The following is an 18,692-nucleotide window of genomic DNA, read 5'->3' on the forward strand; positions in this document are numbered from 1 at the left end:
CCTCTGTAGTAAAGAGGGCTTAACCGGTGTGACTACTGTTACTCTAAGGACAGATGCCCGAGAGTTGTAGTAAGAAACCCAGGAAAACAGTGTATGCTAAATGCAAAGCAGTAACAGCAGAAATAATAGCACTTCTTGCTAAATGATCTATCTAACTAAAGATATTTTGAGGAAGAAATCTGTTAAAAAATATAAAAAATCTTGATAGACGTGAAATCTGAGATCAAGGACAAGTCAGAACAGCCTTCCCTAGAGCATTCACTGGAGGGGGAAGCATGGGCTCAGGCAGGTGGTCTAGCCCCAGCTAATGGTGTCACTGAAGAATCCTCTGATTGCTGGTGGGGACATGGGACTAATAACAGGCTGCAAATCTTATTTTTTTTTAAAGAAAATTTTAACCTGCTATTTTGTCATCACTAAGAAATTAGAGTTAAAAAGCCAGAAACAAGGTAATTTATTATATACTCATACCTGCATACCAAACTAGAATACAATGAAAATGTAATTGTGGTTATGTTCTAATAAAACGACTGAGTGCTTTTCTTTGCAAGTTTTCTGCAGAAATGGGCAATATGTTTATGAACATAATAAGCTGTATTAAAAAACAAGAATGTGCTCGCGCTACTCAGGGGCTCATTGCTCACCTCCCCTGAAATGTATAATAAACCATTCTCTAAAATACACACACACAAAAAGAAAAAGAAAAAAAAAAAAAACAAAAACAAAAACAAAAAATGTGTCCTGCTAACATTGGGGTTTATTAGATACCGTAGTAGCAGGACACACACAAAAACAAACAAACAAACAAAAAGAACAAAAACCTACTACATATTAGCTTAGTAATCCAATTTAACATATTTTCCAAACATATTGATAAATTTAAAGCAACAGAAAAGTCTTGTTGTCTCAACCTACTTTTTTGGTTGCTCTTTTGGATTAAAAACACTCTAAAGTTTTCCAGTGTGCTCTTCATAAGACTGGCTATTAAAGTCAAAGTGTTGAATTTATGTTTTCTAAATAATTCAGAAAAGTCACTTTCTTTTATAGTTTGAGTAGACTTTCTGAAAGGCTTTCTCCAGAGAGATAGCTCAAACAGAACAATAAATCATAGGCTCTAGATCCTACAATGTGAACTTCCCTGTTTTTATTTTCATCTTGATAGAAGACTGAGTACGGCAAACAGCAGAGGTGGCACAAGTGACCTACATGCAGTCGCATGTAAGCAGATAGCAGAGACAAAGTTGTGCAGGGCTTCTAACGTAATGGGTATGGCATAGGAAAAAGGTTTTAAAGTACTTGGTAAAATGTAGCTTTGTTTTTTGTTTGGTGCTAGGGATCAAATTCTGGGCCCTCTATCTGTATATTGGATATAAATTCTGACTGTAAGGTCTGTGGCATGCCATAAGCTTTTTTAATCAAGTACTAGGTGATCTGATAGATGAACAGATCCTGTTTCAAGCTATAGATAGTATATAGAGAATAAGCATAACAGAGAGTTCAGCATTCCCTCTTCAGCATGACTTAATTATTCAGTTATTCTTCTCTCATGTATATAAAACAATTACAAAATATTTTTATTTTCTTCAAGTACAAGATAAACTTTGATGGAAGATTTTTGGTATGGTGATCAACTTGTGGTATGATGATAAACACAGGAAAGGTGTAATAACTCTTAATTTGTGGCTAAGAAGAAAGCCAGGAATTTGGTCAAATAATGCCACAATGAAGAAAAGGAGGATCTGGGGTGATCTCAGATATATTGTTGTCACTATTAAGGTTCAACTAAAATTTAAGGGAAAAACTGTCTGAATGCTTTTAAGTGGTGTTATTAATAATTAACAATGGAAGGGGACAGGATCTCCTGAGCTAATTGGGAGCATGAGGGTAGGGGAAAGGGATCTGGGAGAATGAGAGGAGAAAAGGAGGGGAGAGGAGGACATGGAGGAGCAGCAAGGTTGAGTGGGGGGAAGAATAGAGGAGAACAGGATGAGAGATACCATATCAGAGGGAGCCAGTATAGGTTCGAGGAGAGATCTGGCTCTAGGGAGATTTCCAGAGATCTACAAGGATGGCATCAACTGGCAATCTAAACAATGGTGGAGAGGATACCCTAAACGCCCTTTCTCTATAATGAGACTGATGACTACTTTATATGCCATTCCAGAGCCTTCATCCAGTGGCTAATAGAAGCAGAGGCAGACATACACAGCTAAACACTGAACTGAACTCTGGAACTCAGTTGCAGAGAGGAAGGAGTGAAGAGCAAAGAGGTCAAGACAGAGCTGGTGAAACCCACAGAATCAGCTGATCTGAACAAGGGGGAGCGCATGGACCCCAGAATGATGTCTGGGAGGCCAGCACGAGATTGATCCAGACCCCTTGAATGTAGATGTCAATGAGGAGGCCTCGACACTCTATAAGGCCTCAGGTAGTAAGTTGATCAGTATTTATCCCTGGCGTAAGAAAGGACTTTGGGAGCCCATTCGACGTGGAGGGATGCTCCCTCAGCCTGGACACATGGGGGAGGGCCTAGGCCCTGCCCAGGAGGATATAACAGACTTTGGGGATCCCCCATGGAGGACCTAACCCTCTCTGGGGAGCAGAGGGAGGATGGGGTGGGGGGCTAGTGAGGGATGGGGCAGGAGGGGAAGAAGAGGGAGACGAGATTGACATGTGAAGCAGGTTTGTTTCTAATTTGAACTAATAAAAAATTTTCTTGGGAAAAAAGAATAATTAACAATGGCAAAGGTGTAGTGGACTTAAGCCCTAGGAAAAATAATGATGACACAAATGAAGGCACTGGGCATTTATCCCAAATCATAAAGCCTCAGGGTACAATTGTATGTCAGAATTACAAACTTGGAATTTTAGAGAAATAATCTGTTATTCTATATAACACTTGCCAGTATACTCTTGTGCAGCACTCTATAAACAAATATTGGTACATGTAGCAAAATGGGTATGCACTTTTTTTTATAGGGATAAGTGAAGTCAAAACAGAAAACTCTTCATGTTAGTTTATGTAGGTTTTAATGTCAAATCTTTAAAAAGAGGTTTTTGTTTTTAGAGCTTTTGGAGTTTGAAACTACACATAAGGGATTATGACTGTGCATAAGAATGCCACAGATTAAAAATACACAGAAAATAATAAATATGGGGAAGAACACATGAGAAAACAAAAATTACAAACTTGGAGTTATAAAGATTTTATGTGCCAAATCATATAATGTGTACCACGAATATATGCAGAGATAAGTTGGAAGAGGCCAAAGACAGTGGAGTTAAATAAGATTTGGTTTTTAGTCAAGGGGTTTAAGTCTAATTTTCTATACTATACAACTGTTTATTATGAACCAATTATTTTAAACCCAATGGAATGATTCTATCAATGGTAAACTGGCATATGAAATAGCAAGCAACTAGAGTGTAATTCAAATGGAAATATTAATGATCTGATTTCATTAACTACTCAACTGTCTCTTTTCTGTAGGATTAATAATCAACTATCTATCACACCAGTTTTCTTTGTTCACCAAAAAGCCCTTTTCAATAATAATGACAAAAGAGTTACTTTCTGAGTTCCTTTTTACCATTCACATACTATGTAGAGGCCACTGTCCATCCTGAGGGGAAATGTAGTGCCCAAGGTATAGTACCACCCACCTAAATAATGCACACTTAAATATAATATAAGTCTAAAAGAACATCATACTAACGTCTTTTTAGGGGAGGAGATCTCATCTTGCTGACAAAGAATCCTGAGGAAGCCAAATAATAATAATTATTATGTGCATATGTATTTCATATTTATCATAAGCTTATCCTTACAAAAAACCCTCTCCTGTAGGCAGGCGCTATGGTATTCCTATTATCCTTGTACTTGTAGTAAAATGGTATTTTAAGTGACAGAGTGAAAAGACCTGGGAAGGTCACTGTAATCTTCCAAGTTACGGTGCCCAGAGACTAGTGTGCAAAGTCTTAGTTATCCAGGTCAGAGGCAGAATGCTATCAGAAGTCTAAACCTTAGGAAGAGGCAGACAACAAGGCTGCCGCCAGCCAGGGAATAAGAGTCACTTAGAGAATGATAACTTTATCCTGGGTTCCAGGTTGAGTAGCAAAGTCCTTGAATACACAAGCATATGGCTGTGGCAGGTGCTAGACAGAAACATGTAGTTAATATTTCCTTCCCTGAAGGAAGAACAAACTTGGGCAGAAATACATTTTTAGGCTTGATTGTTTCAAGAACAGAAGTTAGCCATGTGGTTTAAACGAATATGAAACAAATACCTTTTGTATTACATACACAGAGTAAAAACAATAAAAAACTATTTTACTTTGTATAATGAAATAGATAAGATTACAAAAAACTTTCCCACTCAAAAATTAGTATTTGGTTGACAATAAATCTAAACTATTATAGCAACGAAATGTGTGCACATGAATACCTTATTAAATTGATGCTTTAATGGGAAAAGACCATGTTGCTTTTGACATGCTGTTACCCTTTTTTTTAAGCAGTACTGGGGAGGAAACCCAGGGCTTTGAGCACAATAGGTAAGTCCTCTACTACCGTGCCATGTCTCAATACCTGATACTGTTTTCACTTTTATAGGTAAACATGAAATATCTATGAAGAAATGTGAAGGGTGTGCAGTGACTTGAATACAAGCAATGAGCCATACCTGAATAATAATCTGGGTTATAAGTTGCACTTCTTGTAGAACATGTGGAAGGTCTGTTCAAAGTCCCCTGCCTGGAAGGCAGGATCTAAAACAGAAGATGGTTTTCTTAAATCATAACTTTGAAAATAAAAGAGGATAAAAGTCTACACTAAGGAAAACATCACTAAACAGGACTATGATTCACTGTGCAACTCAACACACTATGTATATATCTATTGTATTATAAATAAGCTGCATACTAACAAGAAAAAGACAATTTGGTGAAATTATTTAGATTTAAGGGGAAAGAAGGGAAGTAACTATCTGCTCTACAATATAAAGAACATTCATTGGATGGTGTATCTGCATTTACTATATTATATCAGAAGATAAGTTATAATATGTTATGAAAACTGAGAAAGTCAACTTGGTTTTGAACACTTTACAGACCACTTTTTATCAGGACTACTATTGCAATCTTACATGCGACACTCACATGACTCTAGGTGACCAGTGCCTAACCTTCTCCACTTAAACACATTCACACAGCAACAAATTATCTCATGCAAATTACCAATGGCTTTTCTACTGAGCAATACTATTCTCTTTGTTTTAATTTAAGTGTCTTTACCTGCTGAGCAATGTCTCTGGCCCAAGACTGTTCTCAGCAGTGTTCCTGTTGTTTAATATGCATATAAATCAGCTGGGATGCTTTTACAGTATAGTTTCTGTCCCATGGGAGATGCTAAAGATTCTGCATTTCCACCAGGCCCCCAGCAATGTACATGGTGCGTTCTGGGTCAGATCTCGAAACCCCAAATTATATTACAGCCAAAGCACCAGAGGACTGTGCATCCCCCTCCCCTAAGCTAATGCTTAGTAATTTTAAGACCTAATTTAAAAGAACAAAGATCTATGTCAACAGTTTAATATCCAGAGGAACAATGAAGAGCTTTCAAAAAACCTTATTCTTAATTCATATGTCATCTGTTTTGTCTTAACTTTCTTATTTTAAACCAAGCAGAAATCCAAATAAAATTATTTATTCTGAGAAGTTCACATGCTTGGAATTTTTAGTGTGGCATTCAAACTGTTATCAGATGAATATTTATAATGAACAAAACAATCAGTTTATTAAATGAAAAAAAAATTATCCCTAACCTGCTGGTCAGAAAGTGAGAGCTGGTCCTCTGGAAAACAGGACTGTGGCAGGAGATGGGTTTTGAAGGTGGAGTTATGGTTCACTAAAGTGACTTCTCCAGCATCCATCTTCATACTGTCAGCAGTATCGTCTAGAGAAAGAGTCCAGATTACATCAAGTCACACAAATCCTTCAATCATAGTTTCCTATGAGCCAATATTTTCACCTAATAAAAATGACTCTCAAAGAAGAATTATACAGTCAAATAAAACCCCCTTTCTTAACATGTTTAGACACTGGCCCATCTAGAATTGGCAAGTAGCTTAAAACCTACACAGGAATAAAAAGCAGCCTGGTTTATACTGCTTAAAATAATGAAATTTTCCCCAAAGAAAACTTTTAATGTCTTAAGTATAATAAATTTAATATTAATAAAACAGGATACTGGGTAAAGAGCCATGCTTGAAAAGGCAGACCAGTTGACCCATGAGATGGACACCACGGCAAGCCCTGTGTGGATGGGCATCACCATTCAAAAACTCTCTTCATACTGGTTCATTTCCTATCTTAACTCAAAAAGGAGCTTGAAAATTGAAGCCAGGAGTTGGGAAGATGACTCAGTCAGTAGGAATGCTAGCTGTACAGGTATAAGAACCTCAGTTTGAATCCCCAGCACCCATGTAAAAAACTAGACATGGCTGTATTTGTCTGTACCTAGCACTGTGGAGTAAGCAGGTTCTGGGAGCTTACTGAGCAGCAGCTAACCTAGCAAAAACAGTAGGCTTCCAATTCAGTTAAAGTCCCTGTCTTAAAGGAATAAGGCAGACAACATGGGGATGTACCCTCCCCTACACACCAGCTATTAAAAACTCAATCCACTTGATTTTTCTGTAAAAAAGTAGAATTTATTCATATAGCTCTTAGTAAGTATCATCTCAATGACTATAGTAGCATGGCAGAATCTTACTTTAGAAACATTTTTACCATAAAAGCTAAACCAGTTTCAAGAAGTCATGACTTACACTGATAACAGCAATGAGAAAATGGAAACAAACAAGGAGAGGGAGAGAGTAGACTAAGGGAAGAGAGTGTACAGTGTGTGGGTGGGAATGCAAAAATGTAGAAAGTAAACAAAAGGTTAAGGTGAATTTAAAAGAATCATGGATGCAACCATTTCGGCTTATTCCTAAACTGGCTGTTATTCCTGCCTGTACACTGAGCTCCTTTACAGATAAACTACTGTGAATGAAACAGGGAAATGTTCTGATGGCAAACTTTCAATATCACTAGCTACATGAAATAAAATGTTTACCTTACTCAAATTACTTATCCTATGGGAGACAGTGCAACACAGTACTAAAGGACAGGGACTCGAGCTCTGCCGTATAGAGCATAAGACTCTAAGCAGGTTTCTTAACCTGCATCTCATTCTCCTTGTTGATACAATACACTGTTGGTACAACCCTGTATATTTTATACACACTTTTAGGCATTCTTGTAAAATGGCTGAAATGAATTAAGGTATGTTAAGAACTTAGACTACATACAGAGTAAACTTAACAAATACTGCTAGTGTGCATTTGTTTTTTCAATACAGTGAATAAGAAAGTGACCTTAAATGATTCTGTATACAATGTATTAACCAAAGGAAAATAATACTGAGTACATAGTAGTATTTAATTTGGACCAAGATCTTGTGATATTATTACTGTGCACAAAGACACACACATAGCAAATACTGGGAAACTTGATCTTTCTCACCAGCCTAACTAGTCAGTAACTAAGAGCGCTGAATGACTGCTTGAGTTAGTCTTACCCATTTCAGGTCTTTTCACATCACTGACTTTAGCAAAGATACAAAACCCTATGAAAGAAGACACAAAACATAATTATTATGCCATGAAGCATTTAGTTAAAATATTATATATAACAGGGACTTACACAGAAGTGACAGTTATAATCATTAATGGAGAAAAATGGCATTGTTGAGAAAAAAGTGAAAAATAAGATTGGTCTCAGTTATTTCCAAACATTGCTGCAAGCTATGTTGCATTAAAAAGCAATTACAGGTAACCCAGAGAATCATGGATCATGAAAGCCGAAATCAAGTTGAGTGAGCCAACCAACCCTCAGGAGACCGAATTGTATATAAAAATCAGACAGTGACTGCAATGAAAATAAAACCAGAAATCCCTCCCAATCCACTGCTTTTTCTATTACTTCATACTAAAACATTTTTCTATGTAAGCGACAGATTTTGTGATCCTGAGATTTCTCTTCCATAAATCTTATTAGGGGACAAACATGACAAAAATTTATTGAGTACAATCAAGGAATACTTTCAGTTGTACAAAACACTCCTTCTCTACCTCCTCCTCTAACATTATCCATCAAACTGCTAAAAACCAGTGTTGGAACACAGCTCAATAGTAAACTCTTGCATGGCATGTATGAGGTCCTTTATTCACTCCTTAGCGCTAATCGAACCAACCAACCAAAATGAAACCTGCTTAAACCAAAGCTCCTTTATCTATACATAAGTTCCCCTCATGTAGGAGAAATGTTGTAAGGCTACCTGTATATGTCTTGTTGGGAACAGGCAAAAAGCACCCTGTCCTAAGTATTGCTATTTTGACTTCAGACACCATTTTACCTATAAGGTGAAACAAAGTTCAGGTTCCTAAGCCCTAGGGGAGCTAGGAACCCTCCAATAGCTGACTCACCTCCTCCTTAAACCACAGAAATAGTCAATTACGCATCTTTAGTTCTCTAGAAACATATGGCTGTTCCCAACAAAAGATAGAACAAATGAATCTGATTGGCCAAACTGAAATGTTTGCATTGTATATCAGTTGACAATGATGGAACATTCAAGGAAGCCCCTAATCTTTGAATTCTGATTGGTGAAAAATTGTAATTGTAAGTTGGCAACAAATGTTTATGATTTTTATGCTTAAATACTTGCTTCAACCGGCATTCGGGCCACAGTTCAGTTCCTGGGTCTGTTCTGTGGCCCTGATGGATCAGTCCTCCCTTCCCGGCTTCTTTTGTGCTGCCCTGCATTAAATCTTGCCTTGAGGTAACTTCTTGTGTCTACTTGGGTTGATTCAGAGCCTCGGATCACAACAGTCTGAAACCACAAGTGGTATTGAATTGTATATGCACACACACATACATACACACTTCCTATACATATAGCTCTAAGAAAGTTTAATTTAATTTAGAATAAGAGATTAACAACAGTAACAATTTGGGAGGCAGAGGCTGGTAGATCTCTATAAGTTTGAGGCAGTCTGGTCTACATAGTTCTAGGCCAGCTAGGGTTATATAACAAAACACACACTCTATGTGTATGTGTTCTCATGAATAGTCTATCTCAAAATATAGAATTTTCCATCTATTTTCTAAATACAGTTGACTGTAACTGTAACTGCAGAAAGTGAAGTTACAGATAATGAATTTTCCCAGAAAAGGGTTGGGGTAGTTAAGAGCCTAACTGCTTGGAACTACGTAATTAACATAACCACACATGTATACACACCCCCACTTTTAGTACCATAGTTAAGACTGAGTACTTGGTTCACAAGTCCACAGCCATTCTGAATTCTCCAAGTATTCAAGGGACTGAGATGTCAACAGGCTTTTTCAATGGTCACAATAACAAAGAGCACACAAGGAAGGCTGCTTCAGTGAGCAGCCTATCAACCAAGGTCACTTTCTAATTGTGAGTAGCCCACTCCACCCATCTTTTTTAAAAAGACTGCCCAGCCTGGTGGTGGTGGCCATGCTTTCAATCCCAGTGCTTTCGAGGAAGAAGCAGGCAGATCTCTGTGAGTTCTATGACAGCCTGGTCTAGAAAGGGAGTTCCAGGACATCCAGGATTGTTACACAGAAACCCTAACTCACAAAAAAAAAAAAAAAAAAAAAAAAAAAAAAAAAAAAGGAGAAGGAAAAGACCAATTTAAGAGTATGGTATCCAGAACTTGGACGGTAGAAAGATTCCAAGTTTGGAGTCACTCTGAATTATACAGCAAGATGCTCTCTCAAAAAGAAAAGAAAATCTGCTATCCAGAAGAACAACCCCAGTTAATTTCTTTTTCATTTTAGAGATGTGGAAGGGGAAAACCTACTACAAAGTCAGTAATTCAGAAAAGTTAAATGACTTGCATGAAATCACACCAATGAGGCCAAAGGAAGAATTCCCCAGCAAGAGCACATCTGAAGCACAGCACAGCCTCACATCCCTCAAACACCCTCATTCAAAGATTTACCTGGGCAATTGAAAAATAACCTCCGACTAGCTTTGGTCATCTATCCTGGCTTATATGTTTAGATGGCTAGAGCTCTATGTTTACACCTTAATACAATACATCTTGCTTCTGCGGTGTGCTTCTAGTACCTACGTTTATAATAGTGTTGGAAGAGAGTTAAAAAACAACAACAAAACCAAGATTCTGCATGAAGTCATAGATAAGGAGCCTTAGATGTCATCAAATTCTAGCAAGGATGACAATTTTTTTCTTTTAAGAAAATCTTTCTTGCCGGTGGTAGTGGCACACATCTTTAATCCCAGCACTCCAGAGGCAGGGCCAGGTGGATCTCTGTGAGTTCTAGACCAGCCTGATCTACAGAGTCAGTTCCAGGACAGCCAGGGCTGTTATAGAGAAACCATGTCTCAAAACACCAAATAAATAAATAGATAAATAAATAAACAAATAAATAAATTCATAGGCTAGTAAAGGATGCCAGATGTATTCACAGATCCAGCAAAACTGGTACAACTAGTAGGAGAAACAGATGTCAATGAAAGAAAGAAATTACATCACTCTTTAGCCACAAGTGGCAGAACCTGTTTGTCTACTCATCCACTTCCTCTTTAGACGTAATCCAACAGATGAGTGACAGGATATCCACTTTTGCAGTTGGGATAATTAACTGAAATCAGGTAAAATGAATGAATGAAGAAGCACTCTAAAAGGGACAGGGACTGGGAGCAGGCAGTCTAATTGGAAGATTAAGGTCATTCGTTAAGGTGTCACTGTAACATCAAAGGCACTGTACTTCACATGTCAGCAAGAGTCCTGAATGTAGGTAAAAGGCTAGATCCTGAATACAAATGATCTTTAGGGAGAATACTTATGCATATTACCTACTTCATCCAGAATTTCCCATTACAACGAAAAACTTTAAGTCAAACAGTTGACAGGCTATAAAAGACGACAGAAATTGTTACAGGAATCACCACCGCTCTAACACAAGAAGTATGTCACACGAACTAAATAATTTTAACAAGTGTGAGTTTAAAGTGATAAAGGAGCGAGTTATTGCCAACAAGATAACAGAAAAACTGTAGAGGTACTGATAAAACAGAAATCACCAAGCTCGAGACCAGGGAAACCTAGCACGTATCCAGAAAGATCACGAAGCAAAGGTTCAAGACAATTACCAAGAGGCGATGAGCCAGGTAAGAAGAAAACTGTGGCAGTTAAGGGAGTTTTCATAACCTGTGCAGGAGGGTCCAGACGTTTCTCTCTGGTGGTGGCACTAGCGATATCGCATCTCAGGGAAATACCACAGGGTAAAAGAGTTGTAGAATTGTTTGCGTGGGACACAGAAGTAGTCGAGAAGTATCATTCAGGTCTCAAAGAAGACAGGTGAAGCAGGTGGGATTGAAAGCTGAACTTCTTGGTGGAAACAGCTCTCTCTCTCCCTTGGAGGGGACCCTGCTCTGGCGGGAAACTCCAGGAATCCCAACCGGCCTTTTTCTCTGTGGAGAAGTAGAGCTGGGCGCTGAGAGGGGCCTGCTGTGACCGCCGGGAGACGGCCTCTCCGCGGGTCAGGAGACGGAGGCCTCAAAGGGCGGCCTCAGGAAGCCCAGCTACCAGCCCCGGGTCAGACAGCCGCCACCGGACAGCAGGGGGGAGTGGAGGTGGTCCCAGGGGGCGGGGCGGAAGAAAAAGCACAGTCCCCACCGCGGTCCTCGCTTCCGCTCAGCCCCGCGGAGGCCGGCGGGCCCGGTCCGACACAGACTCCCGGCCCAGTCTCCCTCCATCCTCACCCCTCCCCCAGTTTCCCGCCGCCACTCACCGAACCGGAACCGGCTGCTAGGCAAAGGAGTTTCCGGCCGGGCTCAGAACGCAAAGCCCGGGAACCTCCGTGAACCGGAACCGTCTTTACGGCACCGGAAGACGGCTGGGCAGCCGCCGAGGAAGAAAGGGGGTGGGGCAAGAGGTCAAAGAGCAGAGTTACGGACTCGGGGGACGCTTGCGCGAGGTGGCGAGGCTGAGAAGCCAAGGAAGCGTTTGAGTCTAGTCTTAATCGCCCCGTCAGGCCCAGACTGATCTTTTCTTCTTTCTCACACTTGGAGTGCTGTTAGTGCGCCCACCGTCCTTTGATTTTCTCTGTCCCTCCGCTCCCTTACCCGCTGTCTTCTGGTTCCGTTCGTTGATTTTTTTTTTTTTTTTTTTTGCTTAGGTTCAGGTTTCCATGGCAGCTTTTCGCTGTGGCTTTACATAGTTGTGCCTTCCTTGACAAATGAGGATTTGAGATCTAAGTCGATTTCAAACTATATCTTCTGGAAATTAGTGTGCATCTTGTTGCGCTTGATTGATCACAGGAAGTAGGGCTGGGGTAGCAACCAGAGACTGGGAAGAGAAACTCCGGGAACATCTTAGCTTAGACTCTAACAGCCTGCAGAACCTTAAGTAACTGGAGGAATTTAAATCAGTGATTTCTAATGGGGCACACCAGAGGTCTTAAACATGTAATCTATGCCAAACTTTTAAGTTTGTTCATTCAAATTATTTACCAAGCTCCCTAATTTAGTAGGTCTCTGGGTCAGACCCTACTTAGAAGCCTTGGAGAGGTGCTTCAGAATTCTAGACCCAGTTAACTGCCTGTCTGAATTCAGTCTTGAAGTAGGGAAAACCTCTGAAGCTCGCAGCCTTTTCCATACTATCAGCAACTGGGAAAGGGAAGGATCTGAACTTGCTTGTTCGGGGATCCTGACTTGTATATATAAAAGTAGATTATGATATCACCTTATATACTGATTTTTTATATGGCCAAGTCCTAAAACCCAGCAGTATTAAGTATCCCTAGACCATGTCAACCTTTGACACTTTGTTCTACATCTATTTATTTGGATCAAATTCTCTTTATTTCTAGGAAATAGCCATGAGTAAAAACAACATTCGTGTGAAATTTTTCATGTGTGTGATTAAGGCTCGACGAGTAGTCAGGAATGCTCAGAACACAGGTACCATTGATTAAGCTACAGTGGCAAGGGATGAGTTTCTCAGAGCTATACAGGATGAGAGCTTCTGGTATAATCATAGACTTAAGGGGTCAACTGACCAGTTTATTTCTATTCCTAGTTTGAAAAAGAATGTCACTGTGTTATGTCTTTTCGTTGTGCAAGTATAAGGGAGATGTTATCCTTGTCCCAGGCAAATAAGACTTGGGAGTTGAGTGAGAACAATATTTATGGAACATGGGACGGGTGTTGATTTCAATTTCAATTATGGATTATTCTAATCTGTCTGGGCTCTTTTATGGGAGTCCTTGTTGTTACTATAATAGGAACCCCCCAAATATGTAAGTCAAGGCCCAAAGAAAAGTGGTTTTCTCCTCTACTCAGTAGTAAGGTGTTCTACTTTGCCTCTCTTGTTATCAAAGGAATAGTCTTTTGGAAGTGAACTAGTTACAAAGGAATAGTCTTTTGGAAGTGAACTAGTTATTTATTGAGAACAATAATCACTTCTTTTAATATTTTTCACTGTATCTATGGAAAGGAAGTTTTTGGTAGCTAAGCCTCTTAGGCAAAATAAAAGATCCCCCCCCAGTCCCACCCTGAGGGTGACATACAGCTATTGCTTCTCAGCTGAGGAAGCTTCAACTTCCAACATGATCATACCAAAGCTACAATCAAAGACAGATTTCTTGAAGAGACTAGGCATTGTGGATGATCCAACCGTCGTGGGACTCATACCCATGACTGACACTGGTGAGGCATGAGGGGAAACAGTGGGGATGGGTGTGAAAAGAAATACTGGAAAGCAAGAAGTTTATTCGTGGCATTAAGGGGCACCTGTAGGCCAAAGTTTAAGACACAAGAGAGAAAGTGTGTATGGACAGAGAGAGAGAGAGAGAGAGAGAGAGAGAGAGAGAGAGAGAGAGAGAGAGAGACTGTAGAAAAGTATTTGTATGAGCAACACTTATTTAATTTCCTCAATATTTGTATTGTTTTTTTTCTGTTGCTGTAACAAGATACTGAATGCTATAAATGTAATGTATAAAACAAAGAGATTTTATTCACAGCTTAGGAAACTGCAAGCCCAAGAGTGGGTAGCTCCTTTTATTTGGCCTCTGCCGAGGATTCTCTTGGCTGAGCCACATCATAACAAGAATATAAGCAAGAAGGAGAGATCACATGGTGAGACAGAAAGCCAAATAGTGAGGGAGGGACCAGTTCATCCATTTTGTAACAGCCTTCTTTCACAAAAACTTACAGGTCCACAGGAACCTCGTTAATTCCTTCCCAGGTCAGTACCTTCGATAACCTAGTTACCTCCCACCAGACCCCATTCATAAGGTTTTACCCATTCCTAACATTACTGCTCTGAATACCACATTTTCAACACATGAAACCCTGAGAGATACACTCAAACTATTTCCAAGCCATAGTGATGTTAAGTCATATATATGACTCCCATGTTGCTATCAGCTATTTAATCTGGGTTTCTTATTTTAGTAAACTTGATATATAAAAATGTGAAACTTCTGTCAGGCAATGTGGGAGGAAGAGGCAAGTAGATCTCCGTGAGTTTGAGGCCAGCCAGGGCTACAAAGAGAAACCCTGTCTCAAAAAAGCAAACAAAACAAAACAAAACAAACAAAAAAAGGTGAAACTTCAACTAATGAATTAAATTAAGGAGTTATTATTATGTTACAAAATGATTCCAAAGAATGTAGATTTTACCCTAGGAAAAAATGAATAACAGGTTTCTCTTGTATATTTTAATGAAAATGCAATTCACCAATACTTCATATTAAAATTTAGAAACACACCTAATATGTCTCTTCTCAACTAATATTTCTACATTGGAGCCAGTTCACTGAAAATACTTAGTTTCCACTGTGTACCAGTGACATAGTAGAAATGATAAGTTATAAAACATGCTGTGTTGTTCTCTTGCTGTGACAAAATGCTCTCACCAAATAACTTGAGGAAAGAAAGAGTATTTGTACTCACAGTGTTTGGGTCCATTTTACTGGGGAGGACACATGGGGAGAGCATCAGGGAGCCTGGGGGTTAAGAGTGAAGGCTGTGCTTTTCCCTCCATCTCTCTTCCCTCTTCTTTCCCCGGGATTCCAGCCTATCCGATGGTGCCAGCAACACACAGGGCCAGCTTTCCCTTCTTAGCTAACACTCTCTGTAAGCCCCATCACAGACATGTCCAGAGATATGTTTACTAAGTGTACCTAATCCAATCAACCTGCTGATTAAAAGAGGTTTTAAATTAGTTTGTAAAGTAAGAATACAAAACAATGCATTTCATCATGACATTTTTGCTAATCAAGACTGACTCCTCCCATATATGTGTGAATGTATGTGTAAGTTTGTAGGTAGGGAGGGAAGGAGAGAGGGAGGGAGAGAGGGAGGGAGAGACAGAGACAGAGACAGAGACTATGACTTATTGTCATCCTAATAGTTAAAATTCAGAAATGTCCTAGAAATTATTTAGCTTAACTTCCATGTAGTTCCAGAGGGAATTCAGGGCTAAAAAGTTTTCCTTGGGAAGTTAAAAATTGGGGTATGGAGAGATAAGCTAAGAGCACCGGCTGCTTCAGAGGATCCTGATTTGATTTCTCAGAGTTCACATGGTAGCACACAACAGCCTATAACTGCAGTCCCTGGGTATCTGACTCCCTGTTCTGGCCTCCATGGGCACTGCACACACATGATGCATGCATACATGAAGGCAAAACACCCATACACATGAAAGTAAAATAAAATTTAAAATAAAGGTTAACAATTGAATTAACTATTCTAGGACCTAGGCAATAGATAACAATATTTATTGATGCTTTTTAAGAAGTGCTATCTGAACTCATGTGTCAGACTCAATAAAAGATGAGAAATGAACTAGATGCTTTCCCTATTCCTTATGAGCTGACATTCCAGGAAAGGCAATAGATGAGATTGCATATAAGTTAAGAGGTTGGTGGTGCTTGGTTCAAAAGATCTGTCTAAAGATCCCATAGAGATGTAGAGATCAGTGGTGCCGGGCGAATGCTTAGGCTGTCTGGATAGGTTTAGCATGGATGCAAGACAGTTATCTCACATGACCTCAAACCCAATGCTGTCTTCTTAGTACATATAGCATAACAAAACTAATGAAAATGGCTTATATTCAAGAATATTAACTTATTCAAATAACTGGGACACCTATTTGGCAACGGTGGATCTTCCTTTAATCAGACTTGCGTGGTTTTTACAGTCGGCTGCTGGCATCAAGCAGTAACCCCAGCCAGCAGCTTAGTTCTAACATTGAATGTATTTGGGTTGTTTCCCAGTTGCCCCATCTTCCCCACTTTTCCCATACTCATTTGCTCTACACCTAATACTCACCTCAGAACCCCTTTGCCCTGATGAACTAATTTGGACTTGCTCCTCTGGTTTACTAGCCATTATCTCATGGACAAAATTATGATCTTCAGCTTCTGCATTTGAACACTGAGGCCTCAAGTAAGAGCCACTCATAATTTTTTTCAGCTTTCCTCCAAGAGCAAAGAAATTAAGTATCTTCCAGCCTCAGGGAGGCCCCCTTGCAATCTTTCTTGATTGCTTCCATCTGTCCTTCCATTTTATTATTTCTTCTACTTACCTGCCTGCTGTCATCCATCTATCTATCTATCTCTTTTTTTTTCTTCCTACTAAGAAAGTTTGTTGAACACATACTATGTCAGGCACTGGGAAGAGAAGTAAACAAAACATACATATCCTTCATAGTTATAGAATTAGAATAGTGTGAATTCAGGGAATGAAAGCAATAAACAAACTCAGCATGTACAGCAGGGGACTAACTCAGAAAGGCCAGAGGAATGACTGCATCAGCAAGATAGAGCAGAGAAGCGTTTCTAGAAAGGATAGCTGGCTCTGAAACTTGGAGGAGATTGGTTTATTAGAAAGATAATGTGGTCCAGTAAGACCTGAGGTCTGGCAAGAATATCCAAAGATATTATAAGAACAAGACTACACAGTACCTTCTAGATTATGCTAACACTTTTATACTATGGAAAATCAACTGAACAATAACAACAAAAAAACAATTTTGCCACAAATTAATTTCCTTAACAGATACAGGGTTAATGAGGTGCTCTGTTCTGTTTAGTTTTATGGTGCTAGATATTAAACCCAGGAGTTCATGCATGCTAGGCAAGCACTCTACCATTGAGCTACATCCCTAGCCCTCATATTTGCTTCTTAAAATGATCTTAAGTCCCTTGGCAGATGATGGTTTAGAAGGAAACAAAAGTAGGGTTCTGCTTTAGGTGGCTGCCACTGCCTTGCTCTGTTCTTTGCATACAGGGTATTGGTGAAGAAGTCATGTCATCAAATAACATAAGTGAACCTAGAGCTATGAACAAAAAGATGTGCACAACCCTGACCTACTATCCCACTGCTGCCTCTGCTTTTCTGAAGAAAAGAAAAACTTACAGACACTCCCCCCGGGAGTGTTCTAGTCCTTGTTCTAGAACAGCTACATAGGGAGGTAGTGCACTTTAGTCTCCGGAAAAACAGCATCTCTTTGCTTCATGCTTGACAGAGGAGCAGCCATAACTGCTGTTACTATTTGCCCATTGCTATAAAGAGCTGTGCCCTGGGTGATGATGAGGCTGGTGTGTGTATGTGTGTTTCTGAAATACAGAAACTTAACTACCAACCAACAGAAGGTACTTGGTCCTGCACTGAGGCACTTCAAAGAACATGACCCATGGGTTACATATGCCTCTCTTCCTACCCTTAAGTTCTGTTCCCTAGCTTTTAGAAAGAATGGCAGTTAATATTCCAAATACCCAAGATGCTGCTAAATATCCCACAATGCACAGGAGTCCTCACAACAAAGAGTCACATGCCCCTAAATGTTAGCATTGCTGAGACTGATAATAATCTTGGCTATTTCTCGGTCATTTCCTACAGTTTTTGTGATTGTTATTAGCAGTCACACTAAGAGAAGTTCCTTTTTTAATGTTTAGAAGTTGTTGCAGTCCTTTCAGGAGGTGGGAGTGACAACACTGTTGCTCCTTTCTGTGTGAGAGGACTTCACCACAGTTCTCTCAGGCATGTGAGACTTCGCACTGGAAGAGTGCATTTTTCAATGTTTTAGTATAAAAAGTGATCCCGGCACATTAGTGTTTATTCTTTTTTTTTTGAGACAGGGTTTCTCTATATTGCTTTGGAGGCTGTCCTGTAACTCTCTCTGTAGACCATGTTGGCCTCAAACTCACAGAGATCCGCCTGCCTCTGCCTCCCCAGTGCTGGGATTAAAGGCGTGCATCACCAATACCCAGCTAGTCTTTATTCTTAAGATGGTATTTCTATAGATAACCACTGTTCTTCATCACAAAAGTATACATAGTATTTTCTCATAGTTTAATTCTGGCTGTATCTCAACTTCCCTCTGGATAACTTACCCAGTAGAATATTGAGCATCGTATGATGTATTTGATGACATCTGGTATCTAGTTCAAATAAATTGTGATGTCTTTTTGGTTTTGTTTTGTTTCTTGAGACAGGATCTCTCAACCTAGCATGGCTGTTTTTGAACTCACTGTGTAGATCAGGCTGGCCTTGAACTCATAGAAATCTGCTTGTCTCTGTCTCC

General features: G+C 39.6%; 2 protein-coding genes across 10 annotated transcripts in view; one reads left to right on the forward strand and one right to left on the reverse strand.

Annotated features, from left to right (window-relative positions):
* Senp1 (SUMO specific peptidase 1) overlaps positions 1–12,135 on the reverse strand; it is a 51,213-nt gene extending 39,078 nt beyond the window's left edge. The window contains exons 1-6 of one of the 9 annotated variants that reach the window (XM_027396442.2): positions 11,890–12,135; positions 8,768–8,932; positions 7,619–7,666; positions 5,823–5,953; positions 4,683–4,767; positions 3,717–3,758 (exon numbers count right to left, since the gene is read on the reverse strand). In XM_027396442.2, coding sequence (XP_027252243.1) covers positions 3,717–3,758; positions 4,683–4,767; positions 5,823–5,953; positions 7,619–7,622 — 262 coding nt within the window. In that variant the 5' untranslated portion in view covers positions 7,623–7,666; positions 8,768–8,932; positions 11,890–12,135. The other 8 variants (XM_027396440.2, XM_027396439.2, XM_027396438.2 and 5 more) reach the window with 8 other exon arrangements.
* An 834-nt stretch (positions 12,136–12,969) lies between these two features.
* The window catches only part of Pfkm (phosphofructokinase, muscle), a 38,737-nt gene continuing 33,014 nt past the window's right edge, over positions 12,970–18,692 (forward strand). The window contains exons 1-2 of the mRNA XM_027396432.1: positions 12,970–13,060; positions 13,685–13,807. Coding sequence (XP_027252233.1) covers positions 12,979–13,060; positions 13,685–13,807 — 205 coding nt within the window. The 5' untranslated portion in view covers positions 12,970–12,978. The remainder of the gene's footprint in view (positions 13,061–13,684; positions 13,808–18,692) is intronic.

Source organism: Cricetulus griseus, chromosome 2 (assembly GCF_003668045.3).
Source record: "Cricetulus griseus strain 17A/GY chromosome 2, alternate assembly CriGri-PICRH-1.0, whole genome shotgun sequence".
Lineage (NCBI taxonomy): Eukaryota > Metazoa > Chordata > Mammalia > Rodentia > Cricetidae > Cricetulus > Cricetulus griseus.